A 24,733-nucleotide genomic window follows, 5' to 3' on the forward strand; every position below is an offset into this window, starting at 1 on the left:
CCGGGGCAGGTTGTTGCTGAGGGCTGTCTGTGCTTCCCGTGTCCTGTTTTTGAGCTGCCCTTAATGCCATTATGGACGTCGTTGTGGCCTTCTAGTGTTACGTTTCCAAAGAGAAATGTGCGGATCCTTGATAAGCTGTACTTCCAAAGTGTCATTTTAACAGCTGAAACTCTCAGCCATTATTATTAGTGTCCCCTTGCTCTTCTCCCGCTTTAAGTGAAAGGTTTAACCCAAAGCGTTTTATAAAATATTTTTGAGATGTTGAAAGAACTGTTTGGCTTACAGACTTCTACTGAAGTCAAACTGCCCAACTTTCCACTGAAAGCCATTAAAAATTGGGATTTTTTTTTTTGTCTCATTTAGGCTATTGAAGAGGAAGGAGGTGATCCAGATAATATTGAAATAAATGTTTCAGCTGACACACCCACCAAGAAACCAACTAAAGGCAAAGGTTAGGATCTGTTGATATATTTTTATTCTTTTGCAGGTTTTTTTTGCATATATCACCTTAAAGAAGGATTGTAGGACTGGGGTCTGTAGTTTGGGTGCAGTTGTGACTTTACTTTTCATAACTTCTGTCATATAAGACATCCTTTGCCTTGCATGTCTGTTTTCAGTCTCTGTATATAGACAATATATGGGAGTGCTGGAGCAATACATGTAGAGAGAGCTACAGATAGATGGAAAATGACTGGCTTAAGAGATGTGCATTATGAGGTAGCGGCTGTACTGCTCACAGCTCCTGGAGACCTGTGCTGTGTGTGCTGAGGTGCTGTAGATGAGCTGTGAGGGGTTTGGAGTGTGCTGTGTTCAGAGATGCTGAATGTGGGGTGTTGCAGGTGCAGGGTGGAAGCAGAAGGTACTGTGGGGTGTCTGCCGTGTCCAGAAGGATCTGTGTAACAGCAGAGGTTCTTCAGCTGTGAGCAGGTGCTGGACCCTGCTGGTGATGAGGGCACAGCAATATGTGCTAGGGGGTCACTCTCTGAAGGGGACTGTGTTGTGTGGGTGTATTAGCATGCTCTCTACTGAAGACAGGGTTTAAAAACATGAATTTTCTGAATAGGTGCTGAAGCCTCACCGTGGAATGTCTAATTAAGAGATTTTAGGTTTTCTATTGTGAGACATTAATATTTACTTTTTGTGCTGATCTGTTTGGCAGTGATTTTTTTTCAGATTTTTCCCCTCCATTTTCTTTTGCCTGAGAATTTAAATACTGTTTTGTGAGTTTGGAGTCTGGGGGATTTTTGTTTGGGATTGTGTTTTCAGTTTTTCTGGGAGCATCCATGATCTATTAGTACTGGGAAAGGACCTGTCTGCTTTATGCACCGTGTTCTTCATTGAACATACACACTAAGAATGCTCACACATGTGCTACAGGGGCATGTTTTGGACATGAACAGTCTTATACCACTGTCACTTGTCATGGGCTAGGATTTGTGGTGAAAGTGATTATTCAGTCAGTCTGGTACTGTGAATGGTGAAATTAGTAAGAAAATCTGTCTGCTTAGAAAGTTTGAATAACTTCTCCGTACTTTTCGCACATTAGAGAAGTGAAAGGAAATAAACTTTCAAATGTGGTTTCATTTTTTTTCTGTCACATTACTTTATTCCCTCCTTTAGAAAGGTAACTGATGATTAAAATAATTACACGGCAGCTAAATAAGGAAACTCTTCCACAATTTTTCATGTAGAGCTCTAAATGGCACTATGTTCTGCTTTGACAAACACTTATCTCCTGTTTTTTATCCTCCTAGTCTCCAAACTAATACCATGATATGCATAATGTTCTTGAACTGGTTTCTTGGGTAGTTCAGAGGTAGTTTGCCAACCAGTACTGCTGCTGCCTGAGGCAGGGCTTCAGTAGCTCTTCCCTGCCACCTCTCCTGTGCACCAAATCATCATGCATACACATGACATGTGCGTTCTTGGTAAACCACAAAGGAAAACACAGCATTTGTGAAGTTCTTATCAGCTCACTTTGCAAGCTCAGGAGTTTTTCCTCATTACTTTTTAGATTACAAAAGTCTTATGAGCAAATTTTGTGCCAAAATTGTGGGAAGTTCATTGTGGAATATGAAAAATTCACTGTTTAGTCTAGGGGAAATACTTTTTTATTGTATTGGTTTATTTCTAACTGTATGAAATATATTTTTTAATTTTTAGCTATTCACTGGGAGACGTTTTTCCTCCTTACTGATTTTGCTGAGTGATCCAGGCCTTTGCTAATGCTTGTTTCTACCCCCTCCCCCCCAACTTCAGACTAATACTGATGGGTCTTTAATTTTACTGCTGTCCAGCAGTAAAATAATTACATTGCCAGTTTTATAGTATTTTCCCTCTGCTATTATTGCTGTACAAGGGAGGGTAGGAGTATTAGATATTAATTTACAAAGAAAACCCATCTTCAGGAAAGGGCAGGGAGTGGAAGTGATGATTAAACCTCCTCATAGCAGCCAGAGAGAAAGGCCAGTGGGAGGGAAGAAAGGAGGCTGTCCTTGCAAAAAGTCACAAAGTGTGTCAGGTGGCTAGGTCCAGGGTTTAGATCTGAAAGTCTTCTGTAACCAGTTTTACTGGAGCTCTTAGGGTCTGTGGAAAAAGCGTGATGTCCGATTGCCTAGCACTGTCTCTTCCAAAAACCTTGTCTGGAATATTGATACAGGCCAAATTGGAGTGGGAATGGGGTGTGTGTGAGGGGAGGGAATGATACACTTGTCTTTCCTTGCTTTTTTTTTGTGTGTATGCTTACAAAAAGGGAGAAGAATGCTAACAAGATTAAGAGTGGGACTTCATTTCATGCAACTTAAAAAATGCTTTCAGAAGGGTTCTGTAATCCAACAAGAATCCTTGATCAATCCTCATGCAAAGTTAGTAAAAATTTAACACTTTTTCCAGGCGTTACTTTAATTAAATAATTAGGATAAAGAACTGCAGAGTTATACAGGTAAGATCAGTTGGTTTTGCCAATTAAAGTTTGAAAGGAAAAAATGCCAAGTGCTCCTTTAAGTGCCTCAGCTGTGCCTCTCCACTGTAGCCTTTAGTAGCTATGGATGAATTTCTTGTTTTGTAAAAAGATGACAGTTTTTAGAAAAAACTTATCTTTTCAAGCCTAACTGTTCTGCTGCCTAGTCTGGTATCTAGAGGAAGTTACCTTACTGCTAGTATGAAATACTTTTCAAATGTTTGATTTGAATGCTCCTTTGAAGGATCTGCAGTCAAAAATGTTGTTGAATATTAAAATTGGTAATTGAAAGTTACTTTCCTGATGAGTTTTGGACGAAGGAAAAATTTTAGACTGATAATTTTTAACCTTGCAGAATTCATGTGAGCAAAGATGTTTATTTGCTGCTCTACAAGTTTCTGAGGTCAGTTAGCTACCCCGTTAGTTTATGTCTCAAGTAACAATCTAGTTGGCAACTGAATTTCCAGTTTGACATTACTGTTTCTTGGATCAAAAGCTGACCACTGACGGTGGCTGGCTTGTACTGTTGCCCAGATAATTTTGACTTCTTTATTAAAACCATTCAGTTACTTAAATATAAGAACAAAGCAAAGTAAACTAAGTTGTACACTTGGTTTTCACAGACCTTTCTTTCTAAAAACAATGACTAAGAACTGTATCTTGTAGACACAGTAGAAGACTTAAATATTCTTGTACCTCATGATACCATTTCAGAATACAGAAATAGAGAAGGATTATTTACTTTTCTTAATATTGGGGCAAATGAGACATTTCAAATTGCACTAACTCTTAATGCTATAGTTTATTCCATTGTAAAGATTTATCTCCTGTTTATGTCCTATCCCATGTTTTTGATGAATCTTTAGCATTAGGTGTGACAGAACCCTGTTGAGAGTTTCAGCAGAAATACCAGAAGAAATACAAACTCTTAATTCTTCCAAAATTTTCTGATGAGTATGTCACTCTGCTCCTGCCTGACATGCAAATATCTAGTTCAAGAGTTGTCTGGAATACAGTCTTCTATAATTCTGTAAACACTCAGGTAGCCTGAATTTCTCACGTGGAGGACCATGAATAGGTAGGATAACCTTATGCTACTGTAGGGCTTAAATGAAATGAAAGCTAGACTGCATAATGTTATACCAACATTTTAAAGATGTTCTAATTCTTCTACGTACTTATAAGGAGAATATTTGTTCTCTGTGTAATAGTCTGTTGCAATTTTATGGTGTGTAGCAATTGCTGTTGCCAGCAAAGGGATTGAGCATGGCTTGTAAAGGAGTGCCATCATTCCAAGGTAAACGAGTGTTTGTGTTGTTAGGCACCCAGATCTGTGGTGAATGCTGCATACACACATTTTCAACAGACACTGCATGGATAAACCTGTACAGAAATTGTATCAGGTGTTGACAACTTGTGTGACTTGAGACCATCTACACCTGTTATCTGCAGAAGGTCCAGCTGTTCTGGCTCTGTTTGTTAACTTACCCTTCAATCACATCAACACTGGTCTTGAATAAGTACAGAGAAACAGTTATTTTTTGCAAGGTATCTGTTGCAATCTGATTTTAGTTATGTGAATTTAAGAGCTAGGTGTGCCTTTCAGTAGCCCATGGTGGATGAGAGTCAGTCAGACAAATGTTGAATTTTTGTGGATGCTGGCTTTTTGGCAAGTTACTGTACCAACATCTGAAAACCATCTGTATCAGAACCTTGAAGTGCCACTTTTGAGCAATGATACTCTAACCAGAGCAAAGCAACCTGAAACACAGAACTTGAGAGGGAGAGCAGACTTATACCACTTTCTGGCTTGAAGCTGAAAAGTGAAGGTCTTGTTATGCCTGGGAATACCTCTGGTACTCAGAGCAAATGGGATTTGCTACAAATACAGCAGACATAGTAAAGAAGGGCTAATGAAATCATTACTCAATATATTAGCTAAGAAAAGATACAACTAGCTTCATTACTGACTGCTGTAACTTGCTCTTGGTGAGGACTGGTCAATAAAATATAGTTCTCTAGCTGCTGTTGCGTAATGGTGGGGCTAACTTGAGGTAACTTTGTCATTGGTTTGGTTTTCTTTTCTGTTCCCTATAAGGCCTTGGTTCTAGTTCACCTGCCGTATTTCCTCAGGCAAAATGAATGATTAAATAGCTTTCATGATGGTCTATGCTAGATAGTTGCTGAATGTGTTGAGCATCTACTGTGTGTGCTTGCCTGTCTCTGTGTATGCTTAGCTGGATATAGGATGCAGGAAAAACTTGGTCTTTCAGGTTTAACAAACAAACTGAAATGTGAGGGGGTAAAACAGAAAGCAGTTGATTGTCTGTAGAAATCCTTGTTGTTTCTCACTGCTTTTTATTTATGTTGAAGATACCTGGGGTCTGTAGATTCTATCATAGAATGCTAAAAAGCTAACACAAAATATGAGTTAGTCTTGGTTTCAGGCATCAGCTGTGATGCACATCAGAAACTGTTCTTTCCAATGTAAGTCCTCTTCCTGAGAAGAGCTGGCTTCCCTTAGTATGCCTGTGCAGCTGGCTTTTTGCACCAAAATCTCTCAAACCTATTGCATTACAAGTATAAAATGAGACACTTTGTGTGTTGGTTTGTTTGTTTGTTTTAAGTGAAGTAAAATCAGTGATGCTGACTTTAGATCTGGAAGTTTGAATCTCATGTTTTCAGTCACAGAAATAGCTTCTGCCAAGTGCCTTTTCCTGGAGATCAGTGTGTGCCTGTACTGAAAACAACAATGTACTTTTTCTAGGAGTATGGTCAGAGTGCTGCCTTTCAGGGAAATGAGTAAAACCAACTGGAATCCAAGCAAACCCAAAACAAGTGTCTCTTCTTGCCCTGTAGTTGAGTACTTTCCAGCTTTGAAATGCAATTTAAGAACTGTATATGAAAGACCATGGAAATTAATGGCTGAAAAAATTGAGTAGTTCAGCTAGCAGAGATGTCCATACCGTGTCAAACTTTGGCTTATGGTTTTCTTTTCTATTCCTTTGGAATAATTATAGAATTGATTTAGCCATTCATTAGAGGATATGGGGAGGAGGGAAGATTCGATGCCAAAAAATGAAGTATTAAGTGCTAATTATGACTGCCATCTCATTTGCATTTGAATTGGCACAGAGTTTCAGCAGAAGATACAGTAAAGCCGCGTCCTAACAGAACTGCTTTTGTACCTTGTGCTACTGAAAACTGTTGCATAGGCTAATCTTTGATAGACTGAATCAAAGAGAGAGGACGTTCTTCAAAGGGTGTGTTTGTGTAGAGATGTTTCTATCTAGTGTTCTTAGGTCTTGTTTTTCAGAAGATTAAGGAAATGCAGTGGGTTCCAAAGGGAACTGTGTCTAGTCGTCATCCCCACAGAGACATCTCTAATAGAGAAGAGTGTGCCTGTGCTGGAAGAACAGAATTCCTCAATGAAACAAGCCCTTAGTACAGTAAAGCATATGTAGAAAGCAGAAGGGCTTCACCTACTCAATTCTTCTGTCTCACTTCATCTTCTAGTGATGAAAAGTACTGAAAAAGGTGGCTTGGAGAGGCTTGTAATTGCCATGCTTGTGGATATTCAAAGCTGCAGCTAAATAAAGCCCTGAGCCCTTCCATCAACTAATTTCTCAGTGATGTTACTTATTCTATAAAGCAAGACCTTTTCAAAGTCATAATGACTAGGTAATTCTAGAAATGTTTAGTTTATAGTTCAATATTCTCCTGAATTCCATTGTCACTCAAAATAGAAGGATTGGTATTAAAATCTCTAACTTGGATATAACCACTTGTTTATTGAACAGCACTGATTGTTCATCCTCACTCAGCTGATATTTTATCGCCTTAAAAATTACTCAGTTTTTGGAGGGTTATACTGTAGTGAACAATCCAGCTAAACTGGAACATGTAGAGAGTAATAAACTAAGGCCAAACACATAATCAGTGCTAGAAGTGTGCTCTACATAGCAGGTCTAGTCACAGCATATCCCATGATTTCAGGTAAAAAGCAGGAAGCTGATGAATTGACTGGTGATGCTTCAGTAGAAGAGGATTCCTTTGTCAAGGTAATAAAAGTATGTAAAAACTTTTCCCATTTTGTATTTAAGGTCAATGTTTGACTTCAGTTAATGAAAAAGTTTCCATTTTGTTTGTGGTAATTTATGTGGAAATTTGGAGCATTGTTTTTACTGTATTCACAGTGTGATGCCTAAGGGTGTGAAGCAGAGGGATTTTTAAAACATACTATGAGTTTTATTATGTGCGTGAGACACATAATAAATCCACCAGTGAAACACTGATTCTAGCGGTGATTTTTTCAGAATAAAGCTAGTACTTTCAGTTATACCAAGTATTTGTGTTCACACCAAAAGGAAGGTGAACTGGAGACTCAAGATGCAAGTGATCAAGATGGAAATGATGAATTGAAGGACTTCAAAGAATCTGTTGACGATGAGAACTTGAATTCTAAAGAACTACCATCTGCAGAAAGGAAAAGATACCGTGACCTGGAGCCAGCAGAGACAACAGATGTGGAGAAGGATTCCGAAAGTCAGGTACTTGGCTATATTTTACATGAATTTTTATCAGCAAAATGTACATTTTTCTTAGTGTTTGTTACTAGGAAGTCAGAACTAGTTTTTCAGTTTGTCTTGCTTATCTCTAAAATATAGGGGTTTTTTTTTCTTTTACTCTACTCTTTTCTTTCTATTTGCCTTGGTTTATATTTGAATAGTCCTGAAACAAATGTGGCACTAATTGATAAAATTCTACCTGAGTCCATACAGAGTTAGTTCCTAAGTGGTCCTTTTCCCTTGTACTAGTAGTGAACTTACAGTTCCGTGTTCAGATTATTTACATCAGGAGAACTGCTCGTTGATGTTCACATTGTGTATCCACTTACATGTTTTCTGAGTTAACTGAATCTCTTGACTTCTGAATGTTTGAGTGTCTTATAGTTTGCTAATCAAGTCCCTTTTCTATTTCTATAGGAAAATGCACGTCCAGACATAGAAGATTACACTTTTCCAGCTGTCCATGTGAGTTCTAATTCCATTCTGTTAAGCTGATTTTCATGTATGTTTAGTTGGAAAAGATCACTTTAGACTGGTTTTTCTGTTCCAGTGTGCATGTTAGAGTCAGATGATGTAAGACAATAAAGGTAAACAGTATGGGAAGCTTTCATTCAAATATTTAATACTGCAGATAATTGTGATACCAAGTGAGTTGACCTATTTAAAGACACAATTCCTGTCTACAGTTTGGGAGTGTTCAGTGCATAGACTTCACAAAGACTGTTTCACACTCCCTTAAAAACATATCAGAGGGCTATGTCAGATAAGTCAGTAGTATATACAGCCTGTACAGGAGTTCAGAACTTCTGTTTAATGTAGAAGTTTGCCCTTAGAGAATGTCCGGAGTGTGTAACAGGGCATGGCTGTTTAGAGTTGCTTTTCGGTGTTTTGGTGATGTCTGATATCTCTAAGTTCAGAAATTCATTCTGAGTTACATGGAACTGATGTCTGAAAAGTGATGAGTCATAACAGCATCTCTTTCTCAGTAAAATTAATGAGAAAGAAGTAAATACCTATTGAAATCAGAGTTTAATTTTTAAGTACTTACCGGAGGGAGGCGACCTAGTTTCTGACTTCTCTCTCGAGCTTTTGAAGCTAGTGACGGGCTGCTTGCATTTCTCTGAAAGCAGCAGTCAGCAGTGTGACATCTGTTCTGAAGGCTTTAGCAAGATGTGGAATAGTTTAGAAATGTCCCATTGAGTTAAGGGTAAGACAGTATCTGCATGTCCCAACCAACTGCAAACTGCAAGCGTTGCAGTTAAATACCTAGTTGTTTCATAAAGAAGTTTCATAAAATTTTTTAGTGATTTGACAAGGGAGATGCAAAGGTTTGGTTCCTGGATAATCTTTGGAAACAGTTTTCATTTCAGTATTTGCCTTCATACAGTAGAAATTCTGTGAAAAATACGAACTGTTCTGCTTAAAGTTTCAAAATAGGAGACATTTAGTGTTGACTTCCTTTTCTTGCAGGATGGTGAAGATGAAGAAAATGACAAAGGTATGTCTAAAGTTTAATAGAGTTCAGAGGTCTTACTCTGGTAGAGCAGGCAACTTTATCTTGTAACATTCAGTCTCTACTAATACTAGGCTTATCTCCAGCACTAAGTATCAGTTGTCTCCTCATTGAGCTCAGCACCTGGAATCACTGCAGTCAGTTTATTTCACTCCTAAGAGTTACTTTACTCTTAAGAGTTGATTACAGTACTTATCAGTTACTGTGGTGGATGTATGATACAGTTGTAATACTATGATTCTTAATAAAAACCCATAGTATTCAAGGACTCTGATTTTAATATACGGTAAGTCTTGATGCCAAAGCTTCCAACTTGCACTGCAGTAACTGATGTTTAGTTGAGTGGAATGCTACACACTCACACTGAAGTTGAGCACCCCACAAATGTATGGACCATCATATGCCTGGCTTACTGTCACTTAGAAATACCAGTTGTACACAGGATGGTAAAACAAGTGTTTGAAAACCTGTGGAGTGGCTACCATTTTTTAAGCTGTGCTCATTAGTGAAACTGTAGAAGGAATCTAATGCATTTGGGCAAACAGACTTCCTGGACAGAAGTCTTAAGGATTCTACATTTTTGTGGACTCGAAAGGACATGGAACACCATCAATTTACGCAAGATGGAATAAACACATTACTGAAGCTACAGGATAAAGCTACAGACTCCGTGTTTACGAGGGACCCTATGGCGGAAATGTCTCATCTACGCAAATCCAAGAATACGGTTGGAGATGTCTCTGTGGGACTGAGATGGAAAATCTTTCCAGTGGATGAAGACTGAGGACCTTTGTCTACGAACTCTGGATTAAGGCTCACCCATCCATGTTCTGCAGCAGCCTTGTACAAGTCACTTGACTGCCAAGCAACTGCTTGGAAAGGAAAGGAACAGAGGACACCCACGTGGAAGACTGGCTGGAATTCTCCAAGACTGTAATTCTTTCGGATTGCGAAATGTTAGAAGTTCTGGAACCAGGAAGATTCAAAGACAGATTAAATCAAACTGTGAACGTCCAAAGCAACTATTTTCTTCTGGAATGCTAAATCCTAAACTGGAAAATGGATACTTCTTATGAAGAACGGGTATCTCCAGGATGGAACCATATTCTCCTTCCTAATGTTTTGGTATTTGTCTCTAGAAAATGTGTTTTGCCATGAAGAATAAGTGATCCTGGGTAAAGGATTTATATTTGTGTTAATACACCTTGTGTTTTTTTCTAACCTTCCATCAGTGCTAATAACTGGCTTTGTATTTTCTAGGTCCTATTCTAGCTTATGCATATGAAATTGTTTAAACTTCTTGTTTTGCCATATTTATTCCTGTTAAATCCTCTTAGATAAAGCAGGTTCTGGTGATGGTACACAAGAAGTATCTAAACCTCTTCCCTCAGAAGAAAGCCTAGCTGAGGCTGCTCACACGGCTCATGAAGAGATGGAAGCTAACACCTCTGTGAAAGAAGCTGAGGATGATAACATATCGGTTACAATCCAGGCCGAAGATGCCATCACTCTGGATTTTGATGGTGATGACCTCCTAGAAACAGGTAAAAATGTGAAAATTACAGATTCTGAAGCAAGTAAGCCAAAGGATGTGCAGGATACCATTTCACAGAGCCTGGAGAAGGAAAGCAAGGACTATGAGATGACTGAGAACCATAAAGATGGTAAGAAGGAAGACTGCGTGAAGGGTGATCCCGTCAAGAAGGAAGCCAGAGAAGGTTCAAAGAAAGCAGAATCTGGAGACAAAGAAAAGGATACTTTGAAGAAAGGTCCCTCGTCTACTGGGGCCTCTGGTCAAGCAAAGAGGTTTGTTTTTCTATGTCAGTTCTTTACGATACTGAGTACCAGCATTCAATAAGATCACTCTACATTAAGGGGGTAGCAGCAAGAATCTTATAATTAGTATCCTATGCTCCTGCCTATAGGTTTTTTGACCGCCATAAGTTACTTTTTAAAATTCAAGATCTTCGTATAGACACTATGTCCTACTGATTGCATTGTCGAATTGTCAGCATTTATTTATTTTTTTCAAATTGACGATTTTTTTAAATGTCCTTGTGATGATGGTAATGAACAGCTATCAGTTCTAAGAACACAAAGTGAAGTCAAGTCCCCGTCCTGAAATCTGGAGAAGATTGCCATATATCCACTGAATAGAGTTGTCAGAAAATCTAGATCTTCAGGCATCTTGGGGAAAATCAGTGCAAGAATCCATAAGGGAATCATTTGTTCAAATATACAGTCTGGCCCTTTTTCATTTTTATTTTTTGAAATGTTAACTTGTCTGTTAGTGTTAGTAGTATAAAATGCAACACCAAATTCTGTAGTTTCAACTTTCTTCTGATTTTTTTAATTTGCTTCTCTAGCTCTACTAAGGAATCTAAAGAAAGCAAGACCACATCAAAGGATGATAAAGGTAACTATTACAAATTAGTTCAAGACAATACAACCCTAAATGCTTTCCTGATGGAGAAATTGCTTGCGATGTGACAAAATGGCTTATATGATTGAACTCAGCCATCTGTAGTAAATTATGCTAGAGGTACAGTAATCATTTGCTATATGTATGTGTCCATATATTTTGTTTCTCCTTATGCCAGGTTTGTCATAAGATCAAAAATACTTACTGTAAAGACTTGATGAAGATACGTTCTCCTGTTTCAAAAATGCTTTTGGGAGCAAATTCCATTTAACATTTCCCAAGTCTTTGTTTTGATGAGAAGCTATAATTTTCTCAGATAAGCCTGCTGTAATTTACAGCAAAGCAAGCAAAAAATAATTGCAAGTACTTAAATGTAATGCCAAGGAATTTTTTTGTCTTGTTTGTAATTCTAGCTCATTTTTAAATAAACAGAACTCTCAACCAAGTATTACAGTGCAATGCCAGCTTGCAAAATTGCGCTTGTGGTTGTTCAATGTATTAAATTTGAACCTATTTTTCTGCCTTGGCGTTTCCATCTGGTTCCATAAAACCCTGTATTACGATTACAAGTTTGAAGAGTGGAGCTCAAGAGCACATTAATGTCACCGGTTATACTGATGCTTCATGGTTGAACAAATGCATTTGTGTGAGCTCATGTGTCTCTTTATTTTACCTACTCCCTTTCTGCCAAAAACCTTTGTCACAAAATCTCTGGCATAACACTAATGGATGAATAAAACTTTACCTCATAACTCAGTTTGAGAGGAAATTTTTGTGGCAGACATAATTGGGTCTTCTGTAGATGTGTCTTTTCATGACAGTTACAGCAAATCTGCTTTCAGTTTCATTGTAAGCATGTATCTTCATTTATGTAGTATATGTGGTAACTGTAATAGTAACTGTTGTAAGGCTTTCTCTAATATACACAGCCAAAGCCAGGCCAGTGGCTGTTTAATGATATTTACTGATTTTTCTAAGTGTATCACAGAACCATAGAGCGTTATGGGTTGGAATGGACTTTAAAGATCATCTCGTTCCAATGTCCTGCTGTGGGCAGGGACACCTTCTGCTATTCCAGGTCGCTCTGAGCCACATCCAACCTGGCCTTGGACACTTCCAGGGATGGGGCAGCCACAGCTTCTTTGGGCAACCTGTGCCAGGGCCCACAGGGAGGAATTTCTTCCTTATATATCTAATCTAATATCAAGATAACCCTAGTATGACCATAACTGAAATTTGTTACCTTTTTCTGTTGGTTAATCTTGATGCATTGAAGAAACAAAACTATCCTTTTTTTTCTCAAGATGGTTAAATTACCTTTTAAAACTGCACATCACCAGATTTTCCATCTGTCAAGCCAGAGATCCAGTTCTGGTCTTGCCTGTAGGACTGGCTGCATTTTAACATATTCCAAAGCAGTTCATACATTTAGCAGCAAACAACAACAAGCTGAACTACCTAACTGAAGACTAAAAGATACTGGGAGTGAGGTTACATGAGTCTCTTGAGTTGTTATTGCTGTGTTGTTGCAAAAATACCTAATACATGGGGTGGGGGGAGTATTTAAGGCACATAATGTTTTTCCAGCTTTTATTTAGTATTTTCCTTAGTATGTGGGAAATAATTTTGGTAGGTTGTATCCAGTTCTACATCCAGTAGTATTTTTAAAAATCTGCTCTGGATGAAGCCGATACTTCAAGAAGTTGTGGAAATTGACCACATGATTCTGGAGGCTGGGATTATCTAAGTCTTCTGTATTTGCCTTGCTGCTGTCTCTGGTAACTTGAGCAGTGTACAGACATCATGATAGAGAACAAATGCTGTACGAAAAAAATTTCTTGGATGGAAGCTAATGATAAAAGCCAGATATTGAAGCTAAATGTACATACCCAAATGAGGGGTAAAGCATGCCTTTATTAAAGATTTGTATTATTTTTCTGTCTTTGTCCTTTGGGTACAAGTTAGCCAAGCTGTTGGTCTCAATACATGGTTAAATGAATGAAATCTTGTGGCATATATATTTTTTTTCTATAGAAGTCTTTTCAAGAAAGGTAACCAGATAAACAATTACTTAGAGGTAACATGCTACGTTTCTCTTTTCAGCAACACTTCAGTTAAATATTCATGGTACCTTTGTCTCCTTAATTTTTTGGCTGTTTTGTAAAACTTGTTTCAGGAAGCGCGAGCAGTGTTAGTGGTAGCAGTGGAAGTTCAACTAGAAACCTGTGGGTTAGCGGACTGTCTTCCAACACAAAAGCTGCTGACTTGAAAAATCTCTTTGGCAAATATGGAAAGGTATTTCATGGGGTGTGATACCATGTGTGTGGTGTGTGTCTATTCCCCCTCCTCTATTCAGTTACACAAATTGAGTAATACTTGATTTAAATAAAGGTTTTAGAGGAAATGTCTGGCCAGTGCAGTCTAAAACCCCATACTTGCAGCAGTAAGAGTGTATGCTTACAGGAAGAACCATATGTTCATTTTATAAGAAGTTTTTCTTCCTGTGGAGGTAAGATAAGTATAAAAGAAATTTCACAAATACTTGAATATTCTGGTCAGGACTGACTTTTAAAGTAATGATGGCTATGTTCCTTTGTAGCAACTGCGTTTGACCATGAGTGCGAGATAAAGTACTAAATGAAAAAATCGTAATATAAACAGTCTTTATAGAACATCCTGCTTTGGGAGACTGTTTTTAAAATGTGTTCTGAAGGCTTATGAACAGGAAGAATAGGTAAAAAGATGTGACATTTAATGTATGATCCTTTAGGGACTCTTTCAATGACTTAATGATTTTTTTTTTTACAGGCTGCTTAATTTAAGTCTGTTTTCCCAGTTTTGGTTAATTTAAACATACAAATTCCATAGAAAAATGCGGAAATCTTAAAAGCTAAGCAGTCTTCTAAACCCAGGGTTGTTGTCATTTTCCCAAAGGAGTTGCTGATAACCATGTGAATTTGTAGTGTTTGTGTAAGCCTGTGCAGGTAATGGCATTATTGTATCTTGGGAACTAGTTAGAACCTGAGCACTGTGAATATCAAGTATGTGTATTTATTATTGCATATCTAATTTTTCTAATTAATTTATTAGGCGATTTTATTTAATGCATTCACAAGTGTGGACACCTGAGAGTATATTTTGTTGAAACTTCGGCTGTTTTCTCTGTAAAACTGGTTGGTAGTTATATTTACATGGCTTCCCAGTTTTAAAATTGATTGGGAAATACTTAATGACTGTACCATGACAGTCTGCTAGAAAGATAAAATTGTTGCCTTTAAAGCATGACTATGGCAAAAAGACTGGCTTCAGTGGCTATAGAAATTCTAGCAAGGTGGGGGAACACAAAGCTTAACACCTTCTCAAGAAGCAGATGTCAGAGCTGAATGCTAAAATGGCTTAACTGACACACTTGCTAGATGACTTTGAAGAATTGGCTCCCTTTGCAAGTTACTACATAATATTGCTTATATGTTCCTGCCATTAATTGGCAGCTGCTGACTTTTTGTGGGGGTTCATCTGTCAGAGATGAACCATCAAATTCAGGTCGGTGGTGTTTCTGTGAATGAATTTCGACAATAACTGAAGGGAAGCATTTAGATAATGGGCATGAGGAGGTGACTGGTCAAAGCAGGATGCAAGCATTAATATGCCTTGATGTGCAAGTTGGGATAAAGTTCTCAAAGCTTTTGATAGCTTGGGAGTGTCAGTCAGTCTTTCTAATGGGGCAGGAGTTATGTTGCTGTTGGGGTGAATTTGTTTAGTTTTCTTACATACTAGGGTAAAAATCTTACTGGAATACCATAGCTTCCTTAGTAGAAATGTTTCTCTCAGAACCTAAATTCTTCCTGTTTGCATAGGTACTTGGTGCAAAGGTGGTCACAAATGCACGAAGCCCAGGGGCAAAATGCTACGGCATAGTAACAATGTCCTCTAGCACAGAAGTGGCCAGATGTATTGCACACCTGCACAGAACAGAGCTGCACGGACAGCAAATCTCTGTGGAGAAAGTAGGTTTCATAACATGAAGACTTTTCCCAAAATAGACCATCTTTTACAAGAATCTGTATTAACCTATTTGCTTTTGAAAAAAAAATAGGTGAAGGGTGATCCCTCCAAAAAAGAATTGAAGAAGGAAAGTGATGAGAAATCTAGTTCGGGTAGGAGCATAGGAGATAAGAAGACTGCATCAAGTGACAAAGCCAGCAAGTAAGAAATTTCACATCTTCTGAAATTGTGAAAATCCTCTAAGTTGAATTTTCCTCATTGGATTTATGTGTTCTTTTTCCTAATAAGAACTCCATCAACCAAAAAAGAAGAAAAGAAATCAGAGAAATCTGAAAAAAAAGAAAGTAAAGAAGCCAAGAAAACAGAAGGTAAAGATGAGAAGAGTGATAATGGAACAAGTGGCCCTAATCAAGAATCCACTAAAAAAACTGAAGAAAAGAAAAGAATAAGTATGCCATATAGCCATATTTCCTCCTGTTGAATCTGTGTGTCTGACTTGTCTTGGGGGCATGTTCTTGCTCTTACTGGAAACCAGACAATTAAACACCTGTTCTTTTTTAGACTCCAGTAACACATTTACTACTTCCATACTTTATACTAATACTCAGTTACAGGCATGTGCTGGTATGCTTCTCCTACCAGTACCAGTTCACTTCAGAGATTTAGAATTCACTAAGGAAAATTTATAATAGGCAAATAGAGATAGTTGTGTGTGTGTGTGTTTTTAAACCTCCTTTTATTTTTTTTTTTTTGTTTCCCCCCTTCACTAGGTGGTAAAAGCCCAGGTCAAGTTGTAGTTTTAGACCAAACAAAAGGAGACCAAGGCCACACTAGGACAGTTAGAAGGGGAAGGTTTGATAAAGTAAGTATCTATAGATTTGATGCAATCCTTACCTTATTTGATCCTACCTTGCAGTTGATATTTGCACTGAAGAGTCAATAAACTATCACAAACTGTTAAGCTTAGATAGAAGCTTTGTATGCTTTGGGATTGCTAAGTCATTAATGATACTTGAACATAACATCCAGAAATCTCCCTAAATGAATGAGACTTCTGAAATAACCATTGTAATCTCTATCTATAGCCACAGATATTGAGGAACAAAGAACGTATTATTCAAGATAAAGTGAAATTCAGGGAATACAGGGGTAGAAAGGATATCTTGCCTTTTGAAAAGATGAAGGAACAGAGATTGCGAGAGCACATGGTTCGGTTGGAAAGAATACGACGAGCTGTTGAACTGCGAAGGTAGTAATTCAACTTCTTGCTAAAGGCTATTTTATACATTAATTGATCAGCTACTATATTTAGAAATCTAATCAGAATGCATTCTGTCAAGCCTCCTAACCAGATGTTAAAGTCTGGTACTTTACCTAACAGTATCTTTATGTGAATTAACAAACTCCAAAATTCTTGTGTTACCTTTTAATAGCTATACATGTACACACACAGCTTAGAGTTTGTTTCAGTGGGGGGTGTATCTCATAAGTGTTACTGCATGCCAGTTTTCTTTTTGAAAAGGTGAGAGGTAGACTAGGAAACAGGGCCCAAAGTAGTGTTTAGGGCTGGTTTGTTTTTAACCATAACATTGTGTATCTAAATGACAACTCAAGCATAATACAATCTTGACCCTTTAAATAGAAGGACCAAATGACTAGACTGTTCTGTTCTGCTGTTTTCGTATGGCCAAAAGCTTGCAAAGAGCAGTTAAAATGAGCTGTGTTGTCAGCTGGGTTTCCCTAAACAAAGGGAAATAAATCCTAAACAAAGGAATTCCCAGCAAACATAAACCTTAAAGGAGAAAATGCCTTTTGCACCTCCTCTAGGCTGTACTATGGGAGGTAGAAAGATGAAAGAAAATGAAGCTGTTCATGAGTCTACTAACCTGTGCAACTCAGAGTGGTTATGATCGGCTGTCTTACTTTTTGGACAGAAAACCACAAGTAAATTTTTTGTTAGCTTGAAGAGGACAAGAGCTAAAATAGCATTTATTTTTTAGATCCAATCATATTCTTGGCTACTGAATACTGTTGTTACTGTGTGCCACATGACAAATGAGAAATCCACATTAAGAATAAAATACATCAAGAAATGATTCTTGAAATAACTTTTCCTATCAGTTGTCTGCTGATGGTTCTGTAGATAAGCTAAAACCATTTCGGCTACTTGGGGCTAAAAGGAGTAGACTTCTGGCGCAAGGACTTCTGTGAAAAGCTTACTCTGAAATAGTTTTTTAATGTCTGTGCCTAAGGTGATGTTAGCTTTGGATGACAACATTTTTTAGATGAATTTCTGCTACCTCTTTTTTTTTTTTTCTTCAGGCGAAGAGAAATTGCTGAGCGAGAGCGCCGCGAGCGAGAACGGATACGAATAATGCACGAGCGAGAAGAGTGCCTGCAGAGGGAAAGGGAACGACTTGAAATTGAGAGGCAAAAGCTGGAGAGGGAGAGGATGGAACGGGAGCGTTTGGAGAGAGAGCGTGTTCGGATTGAACAGGTGGGCAGTTGGGCTCTGGACTGTGGAGGAGCTTTTTGGGGGATGGCAGAGTTTGCACTTGTGGGGAATTTTGCTCTTCACCCTTCCACCCAGCCCTTTTTCTTTCATAGAAAACCAGCACGCGTTACATAATCCACAATGTACAACAACAGGAATCTTTATCTTGTTTGCTTGGGAGTAATTTGGTGTAAAATGCTTGCTACTGTAGCAGCTATACAAATCAGTCTCTAAACATGAAGCACAATGGATCATTTTGCCTATACCACTCTTCATAATTGTACTAGATTTTTCCTATAGAATACCACTGCAAACTTCAAGAAGTGTTTCTGGGCAATAAATACAGTAGTAATACAAGAAATTACCTGGACACATTTCTATGTAACAGCCAATAGCATCTCCAGATCTGTTGTCTGCTTTTTTAGAGAAGTAATTCCCTGTGCTCTTTAATCTTGGATGCTACCCAAGGATGAATTTTATCAGATAACCTTTAGCAGAAAAATGTCAAGGGATAGGTCTGTATCCTTGCTAACTGTTCTTTGGGTATCTCTAGTAAAGACCTGTTCTGCTTGTGGTTTCTTTCATGGCAGGAACGTCGAAAAGAAGCGGAGCGAATTGCACGGGAGAGGGAGGAACTTCGGCGGCAACAGCAGCAGCTCCGGTATGAACAGGAAAAGAGGAATTCTTTGAAACGTCCACGGGATGTAGATCACAGGTAATTCTCAAACTGTTTTGTTTTTTTTTTTTTTTTTTTGCAGTGCATAATAAAAAGAAACAGCTACAAGCCTTGTATCAGACTTGAAAATGCATTTGTACCTGAAGCAGGTCTTCACAGAAGAACTGGATTTCTGGTATTTGTTTGGTTTAACATTAGTTTATTACAAACATGAAACACTCCTTATCTGTAGGAGGGAGCTTTGAAATTAGAGAAGCATGCCATGAATTAATTCATATTGTGTGAAAAAAACACAATTCAGAGCGTTTGCTGAGAAAAGCTGTTCTGCCTTAATGGTTGAAGCTTCTAGCTTCTACTTTAAGAATTCATATTTCTGCTAAATGGATGGTTAGTTTTGTGTGTTTTCTTAAATGGTTTTGTCCACTACTCTTAAGGAGTCTACCTTTGTCAGTGGCTTTCCAAAGGTCAAATGAACATCTTCTGAAATAGACAACTGACTCTCAACAGTTTTCTGTGTATTAGGCCTTGATTTGGCTTCATATGACTGATGAGGGTTCCTTTGTTTTGGCTAAAGGAGAGATGATCCTTACTGGAGTGAGAGTAAGAAGATGGCTCTTGATACAGATGCACGTTTTGGCCATGGCTCAGATTACAGCCGCCAGCAGAACAGGTTCAATGACTTTGATCACAGAGAACGAGGCCGATATCCAGAAGGTTCTTCTGTTCCATCATCTTCTTTTGATAGGTAAGTTTAGATAATGGAGCAGGTATTTGTCTGCCAGTATCTCTGTGGATTTCACTCTTAACTGTTCAAAACTGAACGTGGTGCTAAAGGCTTTATACAGTTCTGATGTAATAGAATTGGAGTACTGTCCTGACATTTCTTCAGGACTGGCCACTTTTATCATGGAATCTAATTGCTTTTCTCTAAGGGCTTTAAATTAGCTACCTGGTGGCCTTTTTTGTGAGACATTTCAAAAGGATTTTTGCAATTATTCCTTCCTCTTTCACATTTAGTCATAAGTTCTCATGGATTTCCTGTGTCCAACTTGGTAACTTGCCTCCTTAAGAAGCAAGGCTAAAAGCAACTGATTGAAGGAGAGTTAAGAGCATTCCTCAGAATCCATTAACTGTGCAGTAAATGCTGGTTCCAGATGCAACTTCATGGTTCCATTAAACATCTCCAGTAACCACTTAAAAAGCTAAGATCACATAATTGTAGCTTCTGGACTTCTACTTTTAGGTTTCAGTGAACTAGAATTGTAAATACAATTCTGACTTGAGAAATCTAGCATTCCCTCTGTTTTGCCCATACTGGGCAAAATGGCAGCCCCATAATTGCTTAAATTACACTGGCCAAAGTAGGAACAAATAAGTGCATAAAGAAATGTTTAACTGGCTGTTAGAACTCAAGCTCAAAATTACAATTGTAGAAATAAATACAATTTGGGACGTATCTTTGATTTCTATTCAACGTATATAGTAACAAACAAGTAATACAAAGATGATATTTTATATCCTCATGCTTGTGCTTACATGTGCAGAGAAAGGTGAAAATGGAAAACAAGCAAATGACTCTTTCCTACTTTAACAACTTAGGCGAGATCGTTTTGTAAATCAAGGGGAGGCAAAAAAGACCCGCCCAACAGCAAGAAGAGAAGAGCCGGGGTTTGAGAGATATCCCAAGAGTTTCAGTGAGTCCAGAAGAAATGAACCACCACAGCCAAGAAGTGAACTCCGGGACACAGACAGACGGGAAGTGCGAGGAGACAGAGATGAAAGGAGAACAGTGATAATTCATGACAGACCAGAAATTCCACACGGCCGACATCCCAGAGAAACTGGTTCCAACCCACCTAGGCAAACAAATTGGAAGAGTGAGGGAAGCATAAGCACAGACAAACGGGATGGCAGGTAAATTTGCTGACTAACCAGTGAAAGTACTGATTCTTGTAGAATTTATGCATAGTAGCAATCCCTCAAGAATTAGTGCGTTAAGAGAGAATAGACCCTCCCCTCCTAAAGAATGGCAACATCACTTTTCAAAAGCATGCGAAGAAATCTGTAGGTTAGCAAATACTAAATTGCATCCAGTACCTAGATGGGATTTAACACAGAGTTAAGGAGGCTTTTGTGTAGAATGCAGATGTAAACGAGTAACATGTGAGCTATAATTATTTAAAGAGCCACACAGATCTAAAAGAATGTTTCTAAGAAGTCAGATGCAGGTTGCTAGGAACCACAGGAATCTCTGCTGTCTACATGTGCTATGACTTGGTACCAATTCAACTATACTGAAACCAAAATTTTGATGAAAGCAATTTTTACAGAGGCGAGAGGCCAGATCGGTCGGGAAGGGAAGTGTCCGGCCACATGAGGGGAGCACCTCCCGGGAGCCGCAGCAGCGCCTCCAGCTATGGAGGCAGGGAAGGAGAACGGGGCGTGATGGGAGAGAGAGGTGGAGGACAAGTGAGTCACCTTCTTGTGTTTGTGAGCATGAAGGAGAGGCTGGAAAATGCAGACTCATGCTGGAAAAATGACCATACAGCATCATCAAAATGATTCACAAGCATTCTGGCTGTTTTCAAGTCAGTTTTCTTTATGTTTAAGGTTCTTTTTTTTAATAACCCAAGAAACTGCAGAAAAATTACCCTATTCTCCTTGTCTGGCATCTTTATGATAGATCAGAAAAATACCTGAGAGAGTAGTCAATTAAGCTTTTGAGAATTTGTCATCCCATACAGCACATCAAAATGATTCACAAGCATTCTGGCTGTTTTCAAGTCAGTTTTCTTTATGTTTAAGGTTCTTTTTTTTAATAACCCAAGAAACTGCAGAAAAATTACCCTATTCTCCTTGTCTGGCATCTTTATGATAGATCAGAAAAATACCTGAGAGAGTAGTCAATTAAGCTTTTGAGAATTTGTCATCACCTTTTCAGGGTCTTAACCATACACTGCCTGCTACTTTCAGTGCAGTTTGTAATTGTAATTTGTAATACTGAGAGAAAATCCTTTTGCAAGACTTTTAAAGAAAAGACTACAGACTAACTTACTCCTGCTAGTAAATCCTGAAGTATTTAAAAAGTATTAATGTTCTTCTTACTGAGTTTTATGCCAGTGATCATGAGATCAGGGCAGAATTGGGAGTAAAGTATGAGTTCATGGAACTTCACTCCCTCCATACCCACACACTTGCCGTTGCAACAAGTTTCTGTTACCTAGAATTAACAGGAATATTGTAAACATGTGTGAGCAGCCTATGGACTGAAATCTTAAAAGGTGCTGGAGTTAGGTTTATTTTATCAGCTTAAGCTTAATTTTCTTGAAAAGTTTGTTTGCTGTAGATAGAACAGCCCTTTCTTTCTGAGAATGACCGACTGTCGCTTTCTCACCAGCACTATAACGAGGACAGACACGTTGTAGAACGCCACAGTCGTGAAACTGGACCAAGGAAAGAATGGCATGGACCTAGTTCTCAAGGAAGTGGCTATCATGACACAAGGAGAATGGGAGATGGCCGTGGAGGAGGGGGCATGATGGCTCCACATACAAGGTACAGAAACCACTCCTTCCTCTCCATTCCCTACTGAGCCCCGGCAAGCTTTGGTGTCCTTAGGAAGTGCAGCAGTGTCAGTAGCAGCAGGGTGATTCCCTGTGGCTGCTGCACACACTCAGCCCCACCTGCCCTGCCAGCACAGGGCTCCCCAGGGGTATTGCTGCTGGCAGCGTGGTCCAGCAGCACAGGGACTTCTTGCAAAGTCTCTTCCTGCATGTTTTAAAGTCTCTTTTGAGACTTACAGTTTAACAGTTGACTGATAAAAGATGTAAGAACATTATTACCTGTGCACCAGGAGTTTAGATATGTATCATAACACTTTTTTTAAAACTTTTGTTTCCAGTAACTCTTCACCCATTAATAGAGTTGTACAGATCACAGGCAATTCCATGCAGAGGGGAAGTGGCTCAGGATTTAAGCCATTTAAAGGTGGACCTCCACGAAGATTCTAAGATCTACAGCTGCTTGGTTTCAAGATAACTTATTGAAATCTCTTGTAAACTTTCTCTGATTAAGAACAGGAAATCTTATCTGGAAATCCTGGTTAAATTTTTTTAATTTAACATGATTATTTTCCTCTCAATTTTGGAGGCATTTTAATAGTTACGTTGTAATTTTGGATAGTTTTTGTGTATCTTTGATAAGCATTTTCCCTGAGGCACTAGAGCTGTGTAAAAAGAAATTGGAACCAAAATATTTGTTAATCCTGTATAAAAGAATAGTTTGCAGCTGTGTGCTAGTAGTTTGATTTACCAACATTAGCTCTGTGGTGTCATGCTTTAAAGTTAGCTACTTCTCACAACATCCACAATAACCTCCATTTTGAAGGTTGTCCAGGCTATTATCTCTGCTTTCTAATTTGTAGAGAAATAAGATTTGTTCTTTCATTACTGGGTATTATGTAACCTATTTTTGCAGAAGGTACTGTTACATTGAGTGCATTTATGTGTATTCTTGCAAATGTATTCTTTTGAAATAAACCTTCATATTCTGTATAGCTTCTAGTAAGTCTTTAAAGCAGTATTTGGGGCAGGAAGGCAGAATTAAACAGGTATGTTGGTATAGCAAATCAAAACATGAGTGCCATTAGGTTCTAACTAAAACTCCTTTGTCTCCTTCACTGTTACTGAATTGAAAACTTAGAAGCACATTTGCTCACAGAAGAAAGATTAGAACTAAAAAGCAGAAGAACGCTCAAGCAAGGCCCAAAGAAATAATTTTAGTTTGCTCTTTGTGTTTAGCAAAACTCTGTGGAACTTTGAAACAGCTGGGTTTTTACACCAGACTACCACACACTCTGCTTACAGGGCTTGGGGACTCCTTCAGCTGCTGACTAATGTGGCCTTGAGCAAAAGGGCTGCATCTTGTTAAGCCTTTTGGTTTGGGTCAGTATGTAAGGGTCTGTGTTCAACCTTTCTGCACCTGGCTGGAATAGAAATGCCAGACAGCCAGGCCAGGACTCATTTATCACCCAGCCAGGGTATGGGTATAGTTACAACACTGCTATTCAGCAAGGGAGAAGAGCAAATAAGCCCCATTTGGAAAAGCTGGGTGGTGGATGGTTACCCAGATGAATAGGGGACTCCTACCAGAACAGAAGAGCTTAGGAAGTAGTCCTTGAATAAGAGCTGGAAGTGCTTACTGGTAGACTGCCTGTGACAAAAGGATTCAAGTAACATTTTTTTAAGGCATGAAGCAGTAAGAAGATGCTGATTTCTGCTCACTGTGTGGAAGAACTGCTGAGCACCTGCAGTGTTCCAAGGGAATTAAGAGCAGAGCAGAAAATGAGTTAAACTAAACTGGTTTTGAGTAGTAGCCTTTCAGGAACGATGGAGAAGTAACGTGGTGGTGTAACAGCATTATCTCTAATTAATCCTATATGGATATTCACATCTGACAAATATTTAGGTTTAAACAAAAGAAATGCACTGTCTCAGCAAGTGTGTCACTTACCTTGATATATTTAATACATCTTGCTCACTTCTTAAAAGAAAAATTGAAGATCAATTTTACTGAGTTTTGCTGCAGGAGTTTCCAAGAGAAAGTACAAGTTCAAGAGTGTATTTTCAAAAGTACTTGTGCATTTGGCTGCAGCCTGTGCTCTTCATCAGGTGTGACAACACACACAAAACAAGTATTTGCTCTAAGATGAATTTATAGTGGCTAATGGATCAAATGGGCAAGTTGGAAGTTTATAAGCTTAAAAGACAAAGCTATAGAGAGGTATTAAAATAAAACTTGAGGTGTGCTTGGTTTCCTGTAAAAGTCTAGATGGGCATATTCCAACAGTTAAAGCTTAATTAAATTAAAAATGTGATTGATTGTGCAGGTGTCTGTATTTCACTTAAAACACTAAAACAAACTAGGACAATGGGGAAAAAAACTGATTGAAAACTGCTAAGACCTTTGAATTTATCAAATATGTAAGAGCACCAGAAGTCTATCCTTTTCCAGAGTGAGTTTTTGTTGGGTTATTGTTTGTTGGGGTTTTTAAGTATATCATCCAACCTTTATTACTAGGAAAGAACTTAAATATCT

At 38.4% G+C, this 24,733-nt stretch overlaps 1 protein-coding gene across 3 annotated transcripts; it reads left to right on the forward strand.

Annotated features, from left to right (window-relative positions):
• The first annotated feature begins 352 nt into the window (after positions 1-352).
• Positions 353-24,517, forward strand: SLTM (SAFB like transcription modulator). 3 transcript variants are annotated; one of them, XM_017737808.1, is made up of 20 exons: positions 353-451; positions 6,956-7,020; positions 7,327-7,509; positions 7,945-7,992; positions 8,998-9,025; positions 10,378-10,846; positions 11,407-11,456; positions 13,639-13,757; positions 15,320-15,469; positions 15,559-15,668; positions 15,756-15,916; positions 16,238-16,329; positions 16,553-16,716; positions 17,790-17,964; positions 18,552-18,676; positions 19,212-19,382; positions 20,237-20,551; positions 20,956-21,106; positions 22,035-22,192; positions 22,539-24,517. In XM_017737808.1, exons 6-20 carry the CDS (start codon positions 10,473-10,475, stop codon positions 22,645-22,647), a joined length of 2,424 nt encoding a protein of 807 aa, XP_017593297.1. In that variant the 5' UTR covers positions 353-451; positions 6,956-7,020; positions 7,327-7,509; positions 7,945-7,992; positions 8,998-9,025; positions 10,378-10,472; the 3' UTR covers positions 22,648-24,517. The 3 variants fall into 3 exon arrangements, with proteins under 3 accessions (XP_017593297.1, XP_017593301.1, XP_017593307.1); XM_017737812.1 differs by having other exon boundaries at positions 20,968-21,106; XM_017737818.1 differs by having other exon boundaries at positions 15,756-15,835.
• The last annotated feature ends 216 nt before the right edge of the window (positions 24,518-24,733 follow it).

This window comes from Corvus brachyrhynchos, unplaced genomic scaffold, assembly GCF_000691975.1.
Source record: "Corvus brachyrhynchos isolate BGI_N302 unplaced genomic scaffold, ASM69197v1 scaffold200, whole genome shotgun sequence".
Taxonomy (NCBI): Eukaryota; Metazoa; Chordata; class Aves; order Passeriformes; family Corvidae; genus Corvus; species Corvus brachyrhynchos.

Excerpts from the sequence above, each read along its gene's own strand:
- SLTM (XM_017737808.1), top strand. The coding sequence starts at position 10,473 with ATGGAAGCTAACACCTCTGTGAAAGAAGCTGAGGATGATAACATATCG. Across the intron at positions 21,107-22,034 it reads GAGAGAGAGGTGGAGGACAA|CACTATAACGAGGACAGACA; the intron begins GTGAGTCACCTT and ends CTTTCTCACCAG. Across the intron at positions 22,193-22,538 it reads ATGATGGCTCCACATACAAG|TAACTCTTCACCCATTAATA; the intron begins GTACAGAAACCA and ends TTTTGTTTCCAG.